At 34.6% G+C, this 25241-nt stretch overlaps 1 protein-coding gene across 1 annotated transcript in view; it reads right to left on the reverse strand.

Moving 5' to 3' along the window:
* vwa8 (von Willebrand factor A domain containing 8) overlaps positions 1-25241 on the reverse strand; it is a 100039-nt gene that overhangs the window by 66598 nt on the left and 8200 nt on the right. The window contains exons 5-20 of the mRNA XM_016564076.1: positions 24281-24448; positions 23389-23553; positions 23238-23287; positions 23052-23160; positions 22739-22843; positions 19274-19405; positions 19033-19167; positions 18689-18766; positions 13604-13764; positions 11512-11552; positions 11323-11395; positions 2581-2749; positions 2329-2406; positions 1536-1651; positions 1147-1250; positions 458-564 (exon numbers count right to left, since the gene is read on the reverse strand). Of these exons, the coding sequence (XP_016419562.1) occupies positions 458-564; positions 1147-1250; positions 1536-1651; positions 2329-2406; positions 2581-2749; positions 11323-11395; positions 11512-11552; positions 13604-13764; positions 18689-18766; positions 19033-19167; positions 19274-19405; positions 22739-22843; positions 23052-23160; positions 23238-23287; positions 23389-23553; positions 24281-24448 (1791 nt within the window). The remainder of the gene's footprint in view (positions 1-457; positions 565-1146; positions 1251-1535; positions 1652-2328; positions 2407-2580; positions 2750-11322; positions 11396-11511; positions 11553-13603; positions 13765-18688; positions 18767-19032; positions 19168-19273; positions 19406-22738; positions 22844-23051; positions 23161-23237; positions 23288-23388; positions 23554-24280; positions 24449-25241) is intronic.

Raw genomic sequence — 25241 nt, forward strand, 5'->3', positions numbered from 1 at the left:
AATAATCACATGAAATGAAGCCCCTGTAAATTATTTAATTTACTGGATCATTAAAATATAGCCATTACTATAATAAAAACATTTTTGGGTTTCATTTTCAGCAAAATAACACACTGTCAAGTATACCATTAATATGATATTAAATCACTATATTATATATATATATATATATATATATATATATACACACCTTTCTTGCTGTGCTGCATTAAAGGGATAATTCTCTCTCACACACACACACACACACACACACATAAATAAATAAAATGAAACCTTTATCAACAAAAAAAGTAATAAGAGGTTTTTAAATTTATGAAGGAGTAAATGATGACAGAATTATATTCCTTTAAATTAGCAGTGCAGCTCATGAGGCTGAAGTTATTGTGCTTTGTGGCCCCATACTGTGCAGAGAAGAGGACAATGTTCCCGTCTGGTAATGGGCAGATAAGGAGCTCACCTGAACGTTCTCATAAAAGAGCACATCCGGGACCTTCATCTTCTCATCAGGGCTGTACACAGGAGCCGAGACGTTCCCTATGGTCAGAAGTCCATCTTTTACTGTGCCTAACAGGTGAGAGTAGAAATGAAAAAGAAAAAGTGAGAGATTCTCAAAAAAGAGATTTTATCAAACAAAGATGACTTATTCAGCCATGTCACTGACCAGCTCCTGGAGACACAACATGTTTTCTTGACAAAAACAGTCTATTTCCTCCCATCTACACTTTTCAGACACCACATAGTACTGTACGTCTGAAATCTAAAGTCTCTTACAGACAGCAGGGAAAATGGGACAAAAATATCAGTGCAGGCTAAAATTACTGAGGAACCACTGAAGTTGGGGATGTGTGCAATTTAGAACTGAACTAAGAATAACTTTCCAAATTCAGCAGGATGCAGAATGGAAATTGAATTTAAGGAAGAAGAAGAAATAAAAGGAATGAATCAAATTCAAAGAAATTAGTTTTCTGGCATTTACAAAACTTGGACTACTGAAATTCCCGTTGTGTGACCGTGTTGAATTACTCAGTATTATAATTCAACATCCTGTTGTTGAATTCAATTAAAACTCTCATGAACTGTAATGTGAGTTGTGAGTTTAGCTTAGCATTGGTCTGAACTCTGGTCTGGTGTTGTACTGTAACTCACAGGTGTAGAGATGGCTCTGTTCTGATGCTGGGTCAGGCTGATCCTCTATTGAGCAGTTCACCAGACTCTTCTGAAGAGCCGAGCGAGCCAGGCTGGGCAGAAACCTACAAATCCAAGAAAAATTATTCATTCTGTATTCACACATTTCCCAGTCTCTTCTGAATTTCACAAGCAAAAAAAGGATATAAACATGGTTTATTATAGTAAGGTATAGTGTCACCAGCAGCATCAATCAAAAATAAATACCTGTTTTCAAACAAGATTTGATCTTAGTTGCTCCGTAACAACCAAACAGCACAAACTTGTGCAGAGTTTGTTTTATTTTGAATGTTATTTAGTTGCTGAGTGGTGACTTTGAGGCTTGAATGAATGTGTTTGAGTTTGTCTACCTGGACAGACAGGCTTTGTTCACAGCGTGAGCAACACTCTCCTGTGGATACTGAGAAAGACGCCGACAGATTCTCAGCAGCTGCCTGGTGGACAATGAAGAAGCAAGAGACAGGGCCTGAACACAGCACAAAAACACCAAACAACATTTACTTTTCATCTCAAAACCAAACCAAACCAAAAACACAACACACAAAACAAAAAGCAAAGCAAAACAAAACAAAAAAACAAAAATGACTTTTAAAGGAAAACAACAGATGTTTATAAGGAAAAGTGTTTAAGTCAACACGTTGTAAAGCATGATGCACAATCATTTCACTTCAGAAGACATTAATTCATCCACTGAGGTTGTGTCAAATACCATTGTGTTTACTTTGTGTGGTTTTTAAAGCATCACCTTTGGAGATCATGTACATTTGCATAATATGGATTCATGAAAACGAATGATTTTTATAAGAATCTCAGTTTGTGTTCATCTTAAGTACTCAAGTCATATTCATCCGGGATGGCATTGAGGGTGAGTAAATGATGAGAGAATTTTCACTTTTGGGTGGACTATCCCTTTAAGAATTTTTTTTATTATTTAAGGTTTCTGGGACAGAACTAACTTACACCAGTAAGCAGCAGAGTAAGCACTTTCTAAACAAGACACCTTATGTTGTGTTGTATAAACAGGAACACTTAACAAGGGTTCTTGGACCACTGGAGTCAGGGAATGGACCACAGTCTCTCCTTGCTGTGAAGGCATCGATCTGTTCTTCAAAGGTTTTGGGGATCTAACATCAGAAAGCTCACCGTAGGATCATTGGATTTTCTCAGACTGTGAGTCAGGTGTTGCAGCTGCTCCACTGCCTCTTTGGGAACATTTGGGATCTGTTATGAAAATAATGTATACAAGACTCAAATCCAAAAAGCAAGCGTCAAAGCTATATGATATTTTGATTCAACATAAAATGCAGTTCGTAAACATGTTGGGTGTAAGCAGATTTAATCAAACACATTACTGAATTTGACATAATAGCTCAGTCTGAAGGTGATGTGACTGACCATGCCCTGGATAACAGCTGTTTCCTCAGCCTTGGCCAGTGGTTTGACGGTGTGAAAGAGGAACATGGTGAGGATCTCCGGGCCGAGCCACTGCTGCGTGGTGCTCCCGACCTGAGGCGGCTCCGCTAGAGCGATGATCCGGAATGACGGGTGGACTGGGAAGATGGATCTGAGGAGAAGATCAGCACTGGTTACTTTAAGGAGAACTATTTTCTCCTTCCCAATTCCTGATCCATAATGGAGTAATAATTCAAAACAACAACAAAAAATTTCAATGCTTAGACAGATGTTACTATCGTGGCTGCAAACCATTTCTATATATACCTGTATACTACCAGTCAAAAGTTTTTTTCTTTAAATAAATTCAAACTTTATTCAGCAATGATGCAATAAATCAACCAAAAGTGACATTAAAGACATTTATCATGGTTTCCACAAAAACATTAAGCAGCTGTTTTCAGTAGTTTTTAACAATAAGAAATGCTTCTTGAGTTTCTCTGAAGGTGAAACTGAAGACTGAAGTAATGGATGCAGAAAATTCAGCTGTGCATACATGTATTAAATAAAATCTAAAATACATTAAAATATAAACAAATTTTTTTTTGTAATTATTTAAAAACATTTCACAATATTTACCTAGAGATGCTTGATTTGGGGGGAAAATCTAATTGCGATTTTTCTCAAAACAATTGTGATTCCAAGTTTGCTGTGCTTGTTTGTAAAGCTGCAAAATTTGGCCAAAATTGTTTGATTATATATTAATGAATATAAATTATATATTAATGTATATAAATTATAATAATAAATATTATTATTATTATTATTATTGAATTATTTTAATTACTATTATTATTGTTATTATTATCACTAAATAAAAATAGAAGCATTACTAAAAAACAAAATGAGATATATTACTCTTGTAATATTTCACAGTAAAATAAAAAAAATAGTATTTAAGAATTAAGTAATGTAGTAGTGCCACTTCATACTGAAACATGCAGGGCATATATATATATATATATATATTTAATTTATTAAAGCGCAGCCTTTGTAATTCGATAAATTTCAGTTTTATTTAGATTCAGGCCTATCATTCAGCCCTAATATTACTGGGCATTTTTATAGTATTTTTGGTCAAATAAATGCAGTCTTGGTGAGCATAAGACACATGTTTTTCAAAAACATTAACAACTTTTTACTAAATCCAAACTTCTGAATGGTAGTGTGTCTTTCTGAGGGATCCGAACATTAGACACAAGTGACTGAAGTTTATATTCAAATCAGGTTTCTTTATGACTACTTTTTATCTTCTTTTTAAATACAAATAATTAGGCAGTGTAAGAAATAAGTTGGTATTGCATTCTGAACATAGCTGATGTGAAGTTATCACACAGACGATCAAGACAATGGAGCAGGTGACCTGAAAACAGACAGAGTCACAGCAACTGTCATTCTTTGTTATGATTGTTATGTTATGATTATAATATGTTTCAGGGGGCTGGCATAACCAAAGGCACCTGATCACTGATGACTACATGAGAACAAGAGGAGGTGAAGTCAGTCCATTCATCCGTCAAAGTGAATAGGATATGCTCATGTCAAGATCCGTGCCCTCGCTGATCTCTGGCACATTGATATTGTATCGCTGACAATAGTTTGCGCTCGAGCTGCATCGCCACCTAATCCCACTGGACAGCTCCGTCTATTTATAAACAGTGAAGCCCCCTGCATGAAATGCATAAATACACCTACTGACACAGAGAGAGCGATCGCGATTCTTCATTATCACACAATTTTAGATCTTCATCAGATCAACTGCACCTCTTGTTGCCTAGCAACACCTTCCTATCTTCCAAGTCCATGTCCCTGGTTTCAAAGACACCAGCTCCCGTTTCTAACATTTACATCATTACTGAATGTAGCACTTGTTAGCAGTAATCATACACAGGTGCACTGCTATCATCTTTACCCACAATGCTATAACTAATCTATAAGAAAACTATACGACAGACAATTTATGCAAACAAGGTAAAAGTGAAATACAGTGACCAGGGGCTGTAATGTCAAACAAAAAGCAAAAAACAAACAAAAACAATACAAAACAAAATGAAAAAAACTAAACAAAAACACAAAACAAAAAGAAAAAAACCCCCTAAAAATATGAAAAACACAACATGACAACAAAAAAACAAAAATAAAACAAAACAAAAAACTAAAAACAAAACACAACACAAAAAACACAACCATACAAAAACAAAACAAAAAGCACAAAAATAAAAAAAAACACAACAACAAAAATAAAAGCAAAACAAAAACAAACAAACAAACAAACAACAACAAAACTACAGAAGCCATATAACAACTTTCTGTGAGGAAATAACAGACTTTCAATTGGTTAGTCACCATAAAACAATAAAACATAATTTGTGATGCAAATATGGTGTATCAAGACCCATTTTTCAAGTTTGACATCAATATTTCTAGTCACCATTGGTTTGAATTTTGATGCACTACGTTTGCATTGTGTAATGTAAATTAGATTTCAGAACTTGGTGAAGAGCAAGATTTTTGTGCAGACTATAACCGTTTTCTATTTTAATATGTTAAAATGTAATTTATTGTTGTGACGCAAAGCTGAATTTTCAGCATTATTACTCCAGTCTTCAGTGCCGCATGATCCTTCAGAAATCATGTTAATATGCTGATTTGCTGCTCAAGAAACATTTGTCACATGTACGTTTCTGTCTAGTTCCTGTTTGCCCCTATTTGGTTCATTTCCTGCTCATTTAGGTAATCATCTTTCATTAGTTCCCACCTGTGTTGTATTAATCATCTCGTTTGCTCCTTAGTTGCCTGCCCTTTATAAGCCCTCAGTTTCTGTCATTCCTTTGTCCTGGATTAATGTTATTTTCAACGGTTATTGTGTGTTGATGTTCATTAAAGTATCCCTACGTTTACTCCTTCCTCATGCGCTCTCTTACTACAACCACGACCGCATGACAACATTATTATTACCATCAATGTTGAAAACAATTGCACTGCTTAATATTCGTGTCATTTGTGATCATTTTTTTTGTCTTTACTGCCACTTTTGATCAATTTAATGCATCTGTGCATGCATAATAAAGGATTAATTTCTTCTTCAAAAATGAAAATCTATACAGTTGTATATATAGCCAAAAAAAAGCATAAATAAAAAAATAAAAAACAAAATAAATATTGGATTTTAATGACATTACTTTCATAAAATGTAAAATCCTGGTTGTGAAGCATTGTTTTCAACAATTTGCACACATGAGAGATCATGTTTTGTGATGCTAAACTGTTCAAGTAATCAACACATTATCCCTTATTGCATGCAATAAGGCTGAGAAAGACTGAGAGACAAACAGAGAGACAGACCAAGATGCTAATAATAGTTGACTCTGTGAGAGCACCTATATTCTGCTCCCTAGCACAGCGTTGACCTCAGAAGGTCAGAGACAGCAGTCCTGCCCCACGCAGCCGAGCAAAGTGTGACTTTTAGAGGCGTCATTAATATGCCTGTACAGTAAGAAGTGTGTATGTGAGTCTGAGGCTGGCAGGAACACAGGCTCGCTAATTAAGAGCAGTGTTGGAACCACATGAAGAGACCACAAGTGAAGTCTGAGACGTCGGCTGGAAACACAGGAAGAGGAAGTGACTTTATTTCAACCTCAGACGCGCCACCACAAACATCCTTCCTACCCATCTAGGTGGGGCTCCACCAGCAGGACACAAAAATACATCCAACAGCACTGATTTCTTCACCGTGACACTCACAGATTTGTCATTTCACTGATCAGGTGCTGATAAGATGTGGCTAAGATTACAATAATTTTACGTCACATAATATACTAGAGAAAATTACAAAATATGGAAATTAGGTCTAAGAGACCATTTCAGATTGGTGTTATTTTAGCATAAGATACAATTGTAGTTCTTTCAATATTTTAAATTAGTTTTTATTGTTGTATTTTTTTATTTTCATTTTAATTTTTGTTACATTTTTCATAATTTTGTTGTGCGTGTTTGTCATTTAGATTAGTTTGTCTATTTTTTATTAATTCTTATTTCAGATTTAGGTATTTTAGTACATCGATTTAAACTAAATGAAATAAAAATAAAAATAATATAATATAATATAAAAATAATAATTAAATAAGCATAAAAATATCATAATATGTTTGCAGATATTTAAGAAACATGCTAAGTTAACATACTTGTTTATCTGAAAAACAATGCTACAGTGAAAGCATTGTGAAAATGTGCGTTCCGGGACGGAATGTCTGTCTTTGTTTTGGTCTGTGTAACCCGCCCACTGCCAGTTTACCCAATTGTATTTCGGCACCCCGGGTTGCCAGTTGGCGGAAAACACTGTGTATTTAATTTCATTCATCGTCATGTGCGCTCGTTCCTGTTGGTGTCGTCAATCTGGCAACCTGCGTGTGCGTCAAGTCTGAGGAGGAGGGGCCGAATGGGTGAAAAAACCCCCAAAATATTTAGAATTTAGACTGCAATACCTAGTTCAACCACTAGTTGTCAATCCTACATACAGCACCTTTAAACCAAGGCTTTTAATTTTTGAGGAAAACCACAACGAGACTTTAAAGCTTCTCTTTCATTGACAACAGATTAAACTTTATAAACAATTTTCAGTACAAATTTGGCATAATATGCTTGGCATGTGTTGTGTTTTTAAATTCAGGATATAAGTGGCCTACACTCACAGAAATTAACGTGAACCAAATACATTCATGAATGTACTGTTCATTTGATGAATTTAATGAATCGGTTGATGCAGTTCACAAACACTCTAAACTATTTAATGGGAAAAAACAGCCAGTGCATTTTTAAAAATAAAAAATTTGCGTTGCATGGAAGTAAGTCAAACAGGAATGGGACGACATGAAGTAAGTAAATGATGACAGAATGTTCATTTTTGAGTCCAACATCATGGAGTTCACTCGGTTTCTAAATGTCAAAAATAAAAATGGAACCAGACAGTGGCGTCATGCACTCATGATTTTTGAGGGGGCACGAGTGTGTGTGGGAGGGGGCTCATCATGCTTGTCATGTGACACAGCAGCCACAATAGCACTATAACTGATATAGGCTTATGTTTTATTAATTTTTTTTCCTTTTTATTCAAAATATTTCCAAACGTGTTAACTATATCAGGAAATATCTCGATTCTCAAACGCGTAAGTAAATGCGTTTTGCACCAGATTGTTATTTGATCTATAATGGGTGATGGGCAAAGTAGAGTAATAGTGTAATCTATTAACTACACATAAAAACCCGACTTTAAGTACCAGATAAGGGTGTCATGCCATAAAATATTTTTAATATGACTGACTTTGTATTTAATGTGAATTTAATAACAATATTGTAAGTTACTAACATTTTCATTTTACAGAGAGCAAAGAACATTTACATTATCAAAGAACATTTTCACTTCAGTCTAGCCAGAGTTCAGGCACTCTCAAAAACTCCCATTTAAATCACTGAAGCTGTTTACACTGTGAAATTAATATCTTACTTGCATTCGTACGCACATCTGCACTGTTGCTTATAATTCAGTCAGCGAGCAAGTGAACAAAACACCACGTTTCAACGATGACTCATCTGAACGTCTCTGATTGGCCATTGCATTCATAAGCTCAACAGAATCGTGTGTGATTGGTTAATGCGCAGTGCTGTATTAACGCGTCTGTACCTGGCTCAGCACCAGCCAACGAACGCAGATTTGAATTTAGCAGCTGATGATATGACGCACTGAACGTTCTAATCACACCGGTGTGATTGTATCAAATATAAAAAATATTATTCGGCTATTTTTTTGTCTTTTGGAAGCTGCATTTAAAATCCACTTTGCTCAGAAATCTGAGGGGGCACGTGCCAAACGTACTTTGAATGGGCATGACGCCTCTGGAACCAGATCTGAAAAAGTCACAAGAATGCTAAAACAATACTGAACGCTGTAAACAAATTCAGCAGTCATACTCAGTGTTATTATATTACAAAACAAGACTTGAACTATTATAAACTTTAGCTTATTAACTCTCCATTTAAAAAAAATGATGATGCACCATAGCAACAAAATGTTGTGGCATAAAATACAGTGAGTGTGATGGTGCTAACTGACAAAACCTATAAAATAAGCCCTGGGATTAAATTGAGCTGGACCGTCTGGTGGGCAGTTTCCTGTTATTGCGGTCTGGAGATGAAAGCAGCCATTGTCATGGGCTGAAATGCATCTCATCGTAACCCAGTGTTTCTCGCAGACACGGACGCTCGGTCTGGACTCGCTGTCACAAGGCTTGTTGTCCTGAGACAGAGTCTCTCTACAGAGATGACGTCACAGTAGGTTAATCAACACCTCCTATATGGCTTTGTGTGAGGCATCAGAACATTCAGTATTCATTGAGCGTTTATGACTGCGTCGCTTCAGGTCAAATGAGACGGAGAACCGGACGTGACAAATGGACTTATTGAGTGATCTCAAAGCACATAATATCACATGGACCTGTCTTACTAAAAGCTTGCTTATATAAAAACTTGAGTATATTAAAATAAATGTCCAACATGATCTAATAATGTGGTCTATTAAGGATTAAGTTTTTTTTAGATTTTGCAAAAACATGACTTTTCAGTTTTGGGGGGTTGACCCTATTTACCACAAATGATCCCAAATACATTAATTCAATTTCATGTCCCATTGCTTTTGTAATGCTGTAAAAAGAAATAATTGTAATTTTAAAAATGCTATGGTAAAATCCTGTTAATTGGTTAACAGTAAGTACCATTAATATGTACGGCGAATAACTGCAATAGATATAAAAGGACATATTATGTCATTTTACAGTAAAGTACTATTAAATGTACAGTTTTTGAAACTGAATTCTCGGTGGTACCTCATATTTGATTTTTTCTTCATTGAAATAATTGTTTCTTAGTTTTCATTTATGTTGTATACAGTATACAGTTGTATACTACTACTACTCTACTTTATGTTACATCTTACGTTGTTAAACGAATGTTTATTGCATTACTATTACTACCATTATTACTACTACTATGTATATTACAGTTGTGTGTGTATGTATGTATGTATGTATATATATATATATAGAGAGAGAGAGAGAATATTGTATATTATATTTTATGTTACATCTTATGTTAACTTATGTCTAAATTAATGTGTATTGTATTACTTGAGTGTTGTGTTACCATGACGTTTCTATCTATCTATCGATCTATCACTATATATATTAAATATATATCCGAGTTTGAATCTGCCTTTCTCAAATTCCAAAAATGAAGAAAGTGGAAACAAAGTGCCTAATGGGGATTTAATAGAGGCAATAATGTGGTTAACAGGTATATCATAGGTCTACAAATTAAATTTGATGTGGTGTCCTCATGTTGGTCAGCAGGTTCAGTATGGTAATGGTTAGGGGTAGGTGTAGGGATGGGCTTTAGAAACAGGGACAAGGGTGGTCCTATCCATTTATGATTTTAATAAATATAATATTTACACTGAATATGGTATTACTGCTTATCGTTTCATAATGTACTACAATATACAGATTGTATCTGCAACTATTAGCAATAGGTATGAATAGCATCTAACTACTAATTATTACATAGAAAATACTTATTCATGCTATTTTTACCTAATGCAAATAGCATCTGCCTTCCTTTATGCATGTCATTTGAATTGAAATGTTTGAGTGAACTATATCCGTTTAATAAAGTCATCTGAGATACACTGGATGTGTCATAATCATCCGACTGCTGAGAGCCAGTTCATAAAGAAGGGCTGCTATGAATGTGCTGAATTCTCACATCTCCCCCACGAACACATACAGGTGTTGATTAACGTGAGATTCCTGTTCTGTTCCATGATCGCGGCGCACTGCCGAGCCACAGCAACAGTTACTCTGCAACTGCTGCTGGCACTGAGACCAAAGGTTGGATGGAGCTCTCATGAGAAATGATAGGTGCTGGGATTTCTAAAACACTAAGCAGAACACCGGCCTCACGTAAGTACTTCATTTCAATGGCACGCTTCTTAAAAGCATTACCTCAGCTGGACATAAAAACGTTTATAACTTAACGAGAGCCTCAGACCGGTCCTAAGGCCATTATGTGCTTATCCAACTTAAATGGAGATACAGGAACAATCCAAATATATTAAATAAATTATATTAATGCATTTTAATTATAGCAAAACCGAGTATCATCATATAAAGCAATTGTGTCTCTTCAGAGGACTTCAATAAAACTGCTTGATTCATATGGATTTTTAATAGACATATGGATGTCTTTATGAACTTTCTTAAGCTTGAAAGTTTTGGTTGCTTGGACTTTCAATGTATGGACCAAAAATAATGAGCTAATATTAAAAAAAAAAAAAACTTCATTTATGATGAATGAAAGACTTTGCATTTGAAGTAAATAGAGAAAGAATTTGCATTTTTTTGGGTGAACTAACCCTTTGATAAACAACTTTACATTTGCTTTTACTGTGTTTATTCTGTGTTTATACATTCTTCATAATGTCACAATGTCTGGTTCCATGATAAAAAAACAAACAAAAAACTTGAAAATGACCGGAAGACAACAGAATATCATTTAAACATCTGTGCATTTAGCAACAGTAAGCTAGGGTAAGCGTGAGTTGAGCAGATTCATGCAATTGTTTGATTACAATATTACCTGTCTTGCAGCTCCTGGTCTGTGAGCTGTAGCTCGTCTTTTAGAGTCTGGTAACGGTCCCACCTCAGTAGTCCTGTCATACAGAGCTAGCTCTCGGTCATGCAGCAACCTGAGACAGTAGGCAGGCCAGATTAATCACCAAACAAATGACCAGCAATCTGCTCCAAAGTGCAAAACTCAACAGTAGTCGAGTCCCGTCATACAGAGCCAGCTCGCGGTCATGCAGCAACCTGAGACGGTAGACAGGCCAGATTAATCTCCAAACAAATCAAGTGAAAAGCACAGAAATAGCAGTGCTGGGTTTTTCACACCAAGTGTGTGTTCTCAGGAAAGAAAGAAAAAAAAAAAACTGCCAAAAGACCAAAAATAAAAGGATAGAAAAATATTGTGCCAAAAATTGTTAATAGACATTTATGAAGGGAGGTACATAAAACACAGTGTCCTAGTTTCCATTTACATGTAGTCATTTAGCAGATGCTTTTATCCAAAGGAAGCAATCAAAATCAACAAAAGAGCAATGATATACAAGTGCTATAAGTCTCAGTTAGCTTAATGCAGAACACGTAGCAAGGTTTTTTTTTTTTATTATATAATAAATAAAAAGAAAACCAATAGAATAGAAAAAGAATAGAGCAAGCTAGTTAGAGGCCTTTTTTGCTTTTGTTAATTGTATAATAAATAAAAAGAAAAAAAATAGATAGAATACAAAAAGATTAGAGAAGCTAGTGTTAGTGTTAGTTTTTTTTTTTTTTTTAAAGAAAACAAGCAGTTAGTAAATAGAGTGCAAGTCTAAAAGTGGCAAAATGTTTTTTTTTTATATAAAGAATATAATTAGAATAGAGAGTGCTAGAGTTAGAGGGTCAAATATTTCCAGTCTCAACTAATTTGTCCACTTTTTATAAAATTATTAATAACAACAATAATAATAATATTGATATTATGAACATTTGTGAACAATATTGATATTATAAACATTTAAAACTACTACTACTACTACTACTAATAATAATAATAATAATAATTCAAATGTTTATATATGTTATTATTATTATTATTATTATCAGTAGTAGTAGTAATAACAATAATTCAAATGTTCATATCAATGAATTACTACTACTGCTACTACTAATAATAACAAATAACATTTTCATAATAATAATGATAATAATAATAATAATGTATTGTTATGACCATTTGAATTATTATTCAATTATTATTAGTAGTATTAGTAGTACTAGTAATGTTCAATTAAATGTTCAGAATATCAATAAATTCTTATTATTGTTAATAATTATTATTACTAATAGTATTATTATTAGCAGTAGTAATTTAAATGTTCATAATAATACTAAATAAATAAATAAAACTACTGCTACTGATAATAATGACAATAAATGAATAATAATAGTGATAATAATAATAATAATAATAATAATAATAATAACAACAACAACGACAACAATTCAAATCTTTATAATAACAATTTATTAGTAGTGTAGCAGTAGTAGTAGTAATTTAAATGTTCCTTATGATAAATAACTATTACTACTAACTACTACTTCTACTACGTAATTAAACAAGTAAAAATTAGTTGTTGTTGTTGTAGTAATAATGTTAATTTATTGATATTATGATAATTGAATTATTTTTAGTAGTTGTATAAGTAGAAGAATTAGTAGTATTAATTTATTCATATAATGAACATTCAAATTATCATAATTAATTATAAATAGAATAAAAATGATTATACTCCTATTATTATTACTATTATTAGTACTACTATAGATATGCTGAATCCCTGACAATTTTCAAGCGACAGCTGAAAACTCATCTCTTTCGTCAACATTTGATTGCATCTTAATATGTGACCCTGGAGCACAAAACCAGTCTTAAGTCACTGGGGTATATTTGTAGCAATAGCCAAAAATACATTGTATGGGTCAAAATTACTGATTTTTCTTTTATGCCAAAAATCATTAGGATATTAAGTAAAGATCATGTTACTTAATCCCTACTTGTCTAGCTTGAACTAATGTCAATTTTTCAATTTCTGAAACTTTGTATTACGAGCACTTCCTGTGTTTATTTGCCTGTTGTATTCCTCATCTGTAAGTCGCTTTGGATAAAAGCGTTTGCTAAATGAATAAATGTAAATGTGAATTCAGACCATTCTGGACGACAGATGATAAAAAAGATCGCATCACACTGGGTTAGGAGTGTTACAGTGTAAGCCTCTAGACTGAGGCTAAGCACAGTAAGTGTAGCATGGACCGAGACTGACCTGGAAAGCACAGCCAGAGTGCCCAGGTTGACACGGTGGATGCCGTCCAGCAGCACCAGCTTGCCCTCCTGAGCAGCAGTGACCAGCGGGGAGGCCCTCCAGGCCGTGTCTCCATTAGGCAGGGTGTACCTCTGCTGGAGGAGGTCCCGCGCAGTCATATCCTAACACACACACACACACACAAACACACACACACAGAGAGAGTGTAATTTAGTGTATCCTGTAGTGCGCTGACAGAGAGGCAGGGGTGAAAGAAGGACAGAAGTGTGTGTATACAGGGTTTACAAGTGCATCTGAGGTCAATCATTCATACTCTATGAACACTCACAGGCTTTACATTGATATGGAAATGTATGGCTGTGACTGACTTTGTGCAATAATACAATATATCCACCATGACTCAAGATTTAAGCAAAGAACTGTGCCATCATCTCAAGTAGTGATCGATCAATATATTGGCAAATTTTTAATAAATATGGTGAGAAATGAAAATGTTCAATTAATTAAATTTTTGTATGTGGTTTTGTACATTTTCTGGTGTGTTCTAGTTTTTTCTTCATTTTATAACTGTTCTGTTTTTGTTTGTTTGTTTTTTGTCAGATCATTGGACCACAATCCTTAACATACCATATATACACTAATTACATAACATTTACCCTGTTTTTTAAGATACTGATAATTTATCAGTATCTTATCAGTATTTATCAGTATTCAGCTAGGAGGTGTTACATTGATCAAAGGTTAAAAATCAAAACATTTATAAAGTTACAAAAGATTCCATTTAAAATATATTAAATAAATGCAGTTCTTTCTGTTCATTCCCTTATGGGAAAAAAATGGTCATGCTTCCACAAAAATATTCAGCAGCACAACTGTTTTCAACTTTGATAATAATAAGAAAAGTTTCTATATCAGTAAATGATTTCTGAAGCATCATGTGACACTGAAGACTGGCTGCTGAAAATTCAGCTTTGATCACAGGAATAAACTACATTTAAAAAAAATATTCAAATATAAAATGGTTATTTTTAATTGTAATAATATTTCAAAATATATTACTGTTTTACTGTATTTTTGATCAAATAAGTGCAGCCTTAGTGAAACATCTTTAAAAAACATTAAAAAAAAATCATACCTGCATTGATCATCACATATCACTAGCTTCAAGCATGTTCAAATAATACACAATTTTCAATCGCAATTTCACATATATAATGTGCATTGGCTCCATGTGCCATGGTTCATATTTTGTTTTTATTATTATAGACTAAATTAAATTTAAAGCATTAAAATACGAACATATGATCAGTTGAACTTTTCCACTAAGACTGTTTGCCAAATTATTTGAGAAATTCGCATTAACTTTTAAAGCAAGGAAAACATTGAAAAGTTATCTAAAGGCGAATCTACACAGGGAGAACAAAACTATCATAACAAGAGGAAACACAAGACACAAAACATTATTGCTTGTCAAAGCAAGTGCCAAGACTCTTTTTCTGGCTTGTGACGTGGTATTTGTTTCCACAACTGAAAGCACTGTATGTCATCAGGGACGAGCAGAGGCCCATACGAGTTCATAAAAGGGCTTCAGAGGGCTAACAAGATGAAGTGCGCTACAAAATTCCTCTTTTCCCCATACACTATGACCTCTTGCTCTCACCGGGCAAAAATAACTTAAGCATGATGCACGGACAGCTTCCTTTTCCTGCTCTATTCTCACTGAGCCAAAGGAATTCCCGACATTCCAGTATTAAGCGCGCACACACACAGTGTTTTACTACCTGCGGCGCAAATGTTTGTATGAGGTGCATCAAAACACGAGCATGCTGCGATCAGACCCAGATGCTGACGGGTCGCTCAGCTGGTGTGAAAAGCACCCGGCCGCTGGTCACGCAGCAAGAGCTCTTCACATCAGCTCCTCACTACATTTTGTCTGAAGTCTCAGTCAACATTTTTCACAAAGTTTGAAAACTTGCTGAAAATGTGCTCACCCTCAAGTCATCCAAGATGAGTTTGTTTCTCCATCAGAACCGATTTGGAGAAATGCAGAATTGCATCACTTGCTCACCAATGGATCCTCTGCAGTGAATGGGTGCCGTCAGAATGAGAGTCCAAACAGCTGATAAAAACATTACAAGTAATCCACAAGTAATTCAGTGAAGCAAAAAGCTGAGTGTTTGTGACAAATCCTTCATTAAGACGTTTTTAACATCAAACTGTTGCTACCAGCTAAAATGTAAGTCCTCTATAGCTTATAATATTGCTTTATCCAGTGCAAAAGTTGTCTCGTCTGAATCAGGAGAGAAATATGCACAGATTTGTTTACAAGACAAAAACAGTGGATTTTGATGAGAGAGGACAACAGGGGATGGACTTTTTCACTGGAGGAAGCGTTATTATGACTTCACAAGACATTAATTGATGGACTGAAGTCATGTGGGGTACTTGTGGATTACTGTGATGTTTTTATCAGCTGTTTGGACTCTCATTCTGACGGCACCCATTCACTGCAGAGGATTCATTGATGAGCAAGTGATGTAATGCTAAATCTGTTCTGATGAAGAAACAAACTCATCTACATCTTGGATGGCCTGAGGGTGAGTAAATTGTCAGCAAATTGTAATTTCTGGGTGAACTACTGCTTTAACTGTTATTTGTTATTGGAAAAAAAAATAATAATAATAATAAAATAAAAAATAAAATGAATTCCTTAATTAACCATCTCAAAATTTTGTGAGCTACCTTACTAGCAAGTTACTGATTTGTAACACTATACATAGGAAGAAACATGCTGCTAAGCTAATAATGTGATACTATGCATGAAATAAAACACACAAAACTGGGTAAAATAGTCAAATAATTGGGTAGAATATATATATATATTTTTTCATTTGAGCTTCACAGAATTGAATAAATAAAATCCAAAGTACAAGAGTCACTCATTTTCGAGGACTTTCTTGCTAATACTTTGTATAATGCATTATAAAGGCATTCATAATGCATCATAAATAATTGTAAACAAAGTTCAAAAATTAAAATACTCGCAGATTCCTTGCTACACATAAAATTGGTTGTTCGTTGTGTGTTTTAATGCACTGTACTTTCTAAAGGTGTAAAACTGAAGTATTACAATGTATTATAACTGTGGTTACAAATACCATAATGCATTTTATGGTGCATTAAAAGATATAATTAATGCATTAGGAATAATTTTATAATGCATTATACACAGGCTTCAAGTAACAAATGTTCACTAAGCTCACCACAACACTGTAAAAGTGTTTATATGTTTAACTGTAAAATTAAAATGGTCAAATTTGTGATTACTTACTGTATAATCATTGCTAAAAAAAAAGTACAAGGAAGTTTACAGAAGTCTCGCGTCACATATGATTACTTAAATAGTTTTATTTATTCTTATTTTTGATATCAGTAATGTACATTAGGGTGTTTTGTCTGACATTTTATATTTAGTTAATGTTTATTGTATTATTTTAGTGCCAATGCTGTGTGTAAAGACATCTGCCTTTTTAAACCGAATTTACATTGGGAGCACAACTATGATGCCTTAAAAGGCTGTCTACGTAGTCAGCTCACTAGATTTCGTGTTCTGACAGCAGAATGGGGCCAATGCGGTTAATGATAACTGGGGGAGATCAAGGACAGTGCATCACTCTGATCCCAGAATAGAAACGACCCAAGAACACATGGCTATTTAAGGACTGAAGCTCAAAAATATTTTGTGTGGTCTTACAAGAATCACAAATATTAAAAACACTAATGATTGCTGATGGAAACTCAGGGAGATCTGTGGCCCCTGTGGTGCATGACCTCTGGCTCTGTGTGCTGATGCCCAGGACAACACTGAGCTTTCCCCCAAAAACCCAAACACTCATCTGAAAACCTCACTGTCCACAGCTGCACACAACTGAGCAAACACAAAACCATGCTCATGTGATGTGAAGGTACATTCAGAGAACCAAACAGAAAAGAGCAAAAGAAAGGGGTTCAAGGAAGACACAACTAGGAACATTTTGCATTTTACAAAAGAATATTCCGGGTTAAAGGTAAAATTGAAAAGCTGCAATGCAGTTTATTTCTCTATGTAGACATGTGCTAGATGGACGACTTTGAAAATGCATCTCTAGACCATTTTTGATACCACTGGCCTGCGTCTTGCAATTTAAATGCAAACAAAAAAGCAAAAATAAAAAAAATAAAATAAAAAAAAATTGCACAGTTGGTTTCTAACACAATCTTATAAGAAAACATAACTTGAAAATGTAACTATAAGCTAAACAACTTTGGCAAATTGATTGTGAAATTGTATGAATTAATTGTATGGTTTAAGTCATATGAAAACATGATTTTTAAGAAAAAAATAAAATAAAAAGATACTTTTTAGAAGAAATGTGTGGTGAATTTTTAGTGGTCAATGTGTATGAGTTCATATAGAGAGTCACACAAAAACATAGGATCTTTAGAAAAAAAAAGATATTTTTAGATGAAAAAAAAAAAGTATTTCACATTTTGCCAATAATGGTCTTAAATTCGTATGAATTTGGATGATTTGAGTCAAATGAAACATCTGCTTTTTAGGACAAAAAGTAAGTAAAAGACAAATTTACATTTTTGGGAACTGGTTGGTGAATTTGTATAAATTTGTGCAATTTTAGAAGGAAACAATTATTTTACATTTTGGTGGTGAAATCGTATGAATTTGGATAACTTTTTTTTCTTCTAAATTTTTAGAAGAAAAGAGTGAATTCGTATAAATTCGTATGATTTCAGTCATATGAAAACATACAATTTTGAGATAAATCTAGAATAAAAAGTGCCATTTTTGAAGAAAACAATTATTTTACATTTTGGTGGTGAATTTGTTTGAATCTGAATGATTTGAGTTGTAAAAAAAATGTAAACAAATACCAAATTGACAATAGCTGAGAGACAACCATTTTCTGTTGAAATCGAAAGCATCTGTGGCATACAGCATAACTTGTTTTGATCCTTCCTTTAAAATGTTACCAATTTGTCTTCTTGGGACTGATTAGTTTTTATTATTTTCTTATGTTTTGACATTACCTGATAAAGCATAATTGGTTCAGTGCTGTAGCCCAGCATGTCAGCAAATTCCCTTGCAATCACGGATTTGCCACAACCCTGGAAAAACAACAAGAAACAGCATTAGCCAAACCACAAGGCAATATTACCAAACAAGCATATGATGCACCTTGTTCATCTGATCTAATCTCACTTAAATAAGAACGCAAGCCATGACGCACACACAGAAGACCCCGATGATCTTCCTGCATTACCTTAACAGGCAGTATGAAAAGTGAGCTATTGTTCTTGTTTGAAACACATCAACTTTCTAGTTCAAAGTGCATTTGCTCAATGAGGGTGGCCACAGGAAGTTGCCTGTGTACCTTGGCTCCGATCAGACAAATGTCTTTGACGAGGTGGGACTGCATCATCTCGGCCAGCAGGCGGTCGTGGGTGGGGGTGCCGATGAACGCGGGACTGCTGTTGGGTGGGCGACTCGGCCGCGTCCCTGAAGGAACCTGCGGAGAAACCACAGCATTTCCTTTCGAGGGAAGAAACGGTTCATCTAACCTGCATTTCCAAATAAAGCATGAAGCAAATTGACCACCATGGCTGCGTCCTGACCTTAAAGGTGATGTTCTGGTTGGCTATGTTGAGGGTGACAGCTGCCTGTCCTGCGTGATCTCCATTCACAGACTCAACGCTCAGCACTGCAGTCGGAGAAGGTTTCGTGCTCCCATCAGTCAACTCAAACCTCTGAGAACAGAGTGTCTATTAGTGGAAATTATGTGTGTGATTTTGAGCTTTTCACAAGACAAGTATCTTTCTAGCCTCACGATTTACAAATGTAACAGCATCTCTAATTTAGAAGGGGAAAATGGTGTCAGCGTTGATAAGTTCATGCATTTCAATCAAGCTATTTGTTTCAAATAATCAAGCGAAAATTCTTCATCTCTCAAAAATGTTCACACATGGGTAAATATAGCTGTTTATTGCTATGTATTGTTATATCAGTGCATACAAAAGAACAGGATTAAATACCATTCTTGTGTTAATTTAGTGAAAGAGTATGGAAAAAAACACCTTGATTATTTTATAGGTGCTAGGTTTTTTTATTATTATTATTATTATTATTATTATTATATGTGTGTGTGTGTTGGTATAAATAGATAGATTGTAAGACAGATAGATACAATAATAAATAATATAATATTTTTAAAAATTTAATTATTGTATAATATATTATTATATAAATTATATTTTTATTGTTTTATTTTATTTTATAAATCGCACCTGGTGTAAAATCCTGTGGGTGGAAATATGCAAATCTATAAATGCAAGTAACTCTTAGTTTATTATTATTATTATTATTATTATTTTTAGTGCTGTCAAAATTAACGTGTTAACTGAGTGATTTTTTCCAGTTTAACATGCTAAAAATATTTAACGCAATTAACGCAGCATTCATTTTTTCCTGCTGCGGTCAGTGTCACTGATGTAAATCAAAGAACAATAGAAAAGGAAAAATCACTCATGCTGATTAACTTTTGTAGCTTGAATAAAGATGAATCTATATTCAATGTATAGTTTATGCATATACAATTGACAGTTTATGTTAAGATTGTTAAGTTCCCTTAACAGGGTTTCTGCAGGATTTTTAAGATCAAATTTAAGACTTTAAGACCTTTTTTAAGACCTGCACAAATAAAATTAATACCATATAAGTGGGGTAGGGCAATGTTTATAGTACCATATTAAACTGTAAAATTACTGTAAAAAGCATAATTTACAGTTCAGATACAAGTTTTCACAAAAACAAAGTTTTATAAAATGATAAACTTTACATTTCAGCCTTTAAGTCAAAAGTATTATTATATTAATTTAAACAATTATTATAAACAATTAAATAACAAATTAGGGGTGTACTGACAAAAATGATATCTCGATAATTTTCTGGGATTTTATCGATAACGCTAATTAGACGATAACACTCGATAGACGAGTGTGTTATTGTGCTGATATCTTAAGGACTACCGTGGACAGCGGACTCCTGAATTTTTTGATATTCTTCATATTCTGTGTGGTCAGTTCAAAGCAGTAATAGAAATGAATAATTTCCAACTCGTTTTATGGGCATTTTTACCTTTAAGCCATTTTTTCTAAAAGTGTGCACCATCTTTTGAGTCAAATTCTTGCATTTGGGCTGTTACCAAGCAAATTAAATCAGTATCAACAAAATTGATCTTTGCAATGCAGAGGAAGCACAGAAGCTGCATTAGAAGTCTCATTTAGATGTATTTACACACCGTTTAATGCAGCACTGAAGGACATTAAATACTTTAACCTGCAGTTACAAACGCATAAATAATGTTTTGATATTTTAAACATAAAACATTGAAAACTGATGTTTGAAATGATTTAAAAAATAAGTGCGTCATTGCGTTTGAACCGAATCATTTAAACAGTTGATTCATTTAGGAAAAAAACAGCGTCCTTTTGCTCAGAGACACAAAACAGCGCTGTGGCTTTGTTTGGGATGATTTTTGTTAGAGAAATAGAGCAAAAACAGGAAATATGGTGGCTAAAACGTAAGTCTTTTAATATTAACTACTTGTTTATTGAACTGTAGTTTAAAATCAATATCACATTTGTAATCATGCTTACTTCTGGAGAAAAAAAACGGCACTCTTCGTGTGATATTAACTATATTAAATGATTTAAAAAATATACATTTTCTGCCTCATATCTTAAATTATGTGATAATTCTTAATGCATATCACATTTGCATGCTTACTTCTGGAGAAAAAAAACGGCACTCTTCGTGTGATATTAACTATATTAAATGATTTAAAAAATATACATTTTCTGCCTCATATCTTAAATTATGTGATAATTCTTAATGCATTTTAATAGACTGATTCATGCAGTGAAAGAACGTGCTCTAAATGCGCGCGCATTAGTCTAACCTACTAGACTTCATCACCTAATGTATGCGTTCACTCTGTAGTAGGGATGGGCGATACCTCTTATTTTATTTTCGAACCGATATTTTCAAGCCCAGTATCGCCGATATCGATACCTCTAAACCAGTGGTTCTCAACCCGCGGCCCGCAGGCTGCATGCGAACGTCACGAATTCAAATGCGGCCCACCATGCTGAACACAATTTAAAAAAATTACTTTCAGTTTTACAATTCATTTTAGTTTTTACATTAATTAAAAAATGTACTAAATAAATATAAGCTATAGCCTAATGTTATGTAAAATTTTGTTTTTCATATATTATTTTCATCACATTCAAAGCTCTGCCTGTTTAAAAACATAGGTCGATTTTCGCATTGGTCTGAACTCTGAACAAAACAACAGTTTTATTGAAAATGCTCATTCATTCTCTGCCAGCAGGTGGAACGTTTGGTAGAAATATAACTGTTTCCCCGGTAATGGCTGAACACAAAGCAGCGCAGCACCGGACGCTGAACATGCAGCGCTCGTGTTTATTTAATGAAATCATAGCCTTTTGAAGTTTAATCGTCACATTCAGCCATATCGCAATTCTGGTCTTTCCGTCCCCAAATTTAAGACCTCTTGAAATCCTAAATAAGACTTTCTTGTACAATTTAAGACTTTTTAAGGCCTTAAATTTGATACAACTAAATTTAAGACTTTTTAAGACCCCGCGGAAACCCTGCACCAGGGGGTACCGGTATTGGTATCAATGATACTGGTCTTCATTAAAAAAAAAAGAGGCTACTTCGTAAAAAGATGCCATTAAACACATATTTAAAATATAACATCTTTATGTTGTTTCTACATTAATTTGGAGATTCAATGTGAAAGTATGGAAATATAAACACAATGGTGATTAATTATAAAAAAATTTGATTTATTCATTATTTTTTCATCCTTTGACAGCACAAATCATTATTATTATATATTTTTTAATTAACTAGTAGGACTGATAACTACTGCTGGGCAATTTATTTCAGCTATATTGCCTAGCACTAGTTACCAGCCCAGGTTATCTACTATGCTACACAACCCCATTATTATTTTGCGTAAGAGTGAGCTCCCTATCATTGGAGAAACTTACACTGAGCACCCCTTCAACGGCGGTACGGCCTTCCTTTCCCAGCATGACCTCGTACGGGTAAAGCCTCTGGACCAGCTGCTGCGCTGACAGCATGGGGAACAGGTTCTGCAACAGATACAAATCATCTTCAACCATATCTATAAATACATATCTACAAATCAAATGCCTCTCCAAATGTAAATTAAATTTCAGCACAATCACACTTATAATATTTCTCAATGTTAAATGACATTTGTTTCTGTTAAGTGATGCAGAAATTACACACTTCACCATGAACCGTTATGTAGGATACGTCATGCAGTCTGCTACTCACTAGAACTGCGAGGGCAGATGGAAGATTGTCCATAGGGAAATCAGGCAGACTTAAGCTGGCAGACTCTTGAGAACAAAGTGTAGTGGCCAAAGACAAGAGCTGGGACACCCTAAGATGGGAGAAAATCGTTTCTGCTTTCAGTCCACAATATGGCCGATGAAAATCCATGTTTGAAAACCACTATACCTTTCAGGAGGCACATTTGGTCCAATTCTGTATAGATGCTCTAGCTGGTCCTTTTAAGAAACATAAACCGTTAGAGGCCGGACACTAGTGACACTAAACATTTATCAGTACATCTCATATTCATAACATGCTTCTCTGTGTCTGAAAGCACCTTGAAGGGAAGGTAGTAGATGTCTCTGGCCTGGAAGCGGGAGCGGAGAGGTGGATCCAGCGGGTTTCCTTTGTATCGGGGAACAGGCAGGCCGAGAGCAATGACTCGAAAATCCTCACTCACCCGAACGATTTTCCACGCATCCAGCTCATCTTTAGTGTGCTCCTATTAGATCAAAACCAACATAGCAAACAGTACAGATTGGGAAATAAATGTTACTTATTTTTAGATAAAATAATGTATATATACAGAATCTCACAGAAGTGAGTACACCCCTCACATTTTTGTAAATATTTTATTATATCTTTTCATGTGACAACGCTGAAGAAATGACACTATATGTATGTATGTAATAAAATTAAATATATGTGACTTTTAAATGTTCTTACCTGAGCCACCACTGGCAGGTGTTATTAATTTTGTGGTTTATGTAGGTATAATTAATAACAATGTAAATATTATTAAGTTATTGTAAAGTGTTACCAATATCTCTATCTGAGGCCCTGTTTACACATGGTATTAAGATGCATTTTTGTTGATCCAATTACAAGTGGACAATGCTAAAATACAGGTGTAAATGGAGTCTGAAACAAATTGAGCTTGTCTACTTTCGATCATTAGATCATTAGATCATTAGATGGAGTGATCAGAAAAAGCCCATATATACAAATATGGACAAAAAAAGAAAAGTGGACAAAAGAGAGCAATCAAAACATTAGGTTTGAACGGGAATGTGTCTACCTCGTCAACTTGTGATCCGATTGGTCAAAATGCATCTTAATAGCAGGTGTAAACAGGGCCAAAAAGCATGAGTTTAAGGACATATCTCTGACTGGTCAGTCTGCTTCTGTAACCACAGGGAGGGCTGTAGATACAGCATGGTTGTCCTCACCTCCAGGAGTTTGTCGTAGCGCTGTGCTGACATGAGAAAGCGTCCATCTTCCAGCTGCATCTCTCGATTCTCCAGCAGGTTATTGAGAACTGGCAACACGTTCCTCTCTGCCTTCTCCAGCCCCTCCAACACCAGAATCCGACCCTCAGTTGCAGCTCGGACAGCACACTGAAGGAGACAGAAAAGACAGGATCATGTAGAGGCACCTTGCAGGAAGTGAGCCGATTCGGAATATGATATTTGGGTAATGGGTTATTAGAACAGGACTTAGATGACAATGTGCAGAATAAGGGCAGGGACACAAGCTCAGTCTAACTCTCTGGTGCAACAACCTTCAAGTCACTGTTCTAGAGCACAATACTCTCAAGAAGTATTTGAGAAGCAACTTTTCGCCACAAAACATCACAGCTGGCATGAGGGTTATAAATTTTTTTTTGTGGTAAAACAGGCTTACATTTTTGAGAATAACTAGCAAAAGAGTAGTTTGGCATAATCTGTATTATAATAATTTCTTACTATATATATTTACAGTGGTGGCCAAAATTATTAGAACACTAGTATTTTCACCAGCTAAAAATGGTTTTAAGGAAGTTATTTCTATCTTTTACTGTAGTGTGTCAGTAAGAAATATCAGTTTACATTTCCAAACATTCATTTTGCCATTAATTGTAATAGTCCAGTGAGATTTTTGTTTGCACAAGGAGTTTGACAACAGCCAGTGCTCCACACAGAGATCTAATCGCACCATCACTCAGTCTGTCTGGAATGACATGAAGAAACTGAGACAGACTAAATCCAGAAGTCAGCATTCCAAACTCAAGCAAAGAACCAGAAAAACTGTCTGTGACACTTTTTTGTCTTGGGGAGGACTTCCTATCTGTACTGTGTTCATTTGTCATTTCACCCACTTTACAGAGCAGTTCACTTCTATTCTTGACAAATACTGTTTTTTTTTTTTTTT

Source organism: Sinocyclocheilus rhinocerous, unplaced genomic scaffold, assembly GCF_001515625.1.
Source record: "Sinocyclocheilus rhinocerous isolate Xijiao unplaced genomic scaffold, SAMN03320098_v1.1 scaffold2245, whole genome shotgun sequence".
Taxonomy (NCBI): domain Eukaryota; kingdom Metazoa; phylum Chordata; class Actinopteri; order Cypriniformes; family Cyprinidae; genus Sinocyclocheilus; species Sinocyclocheilus rhinocerous.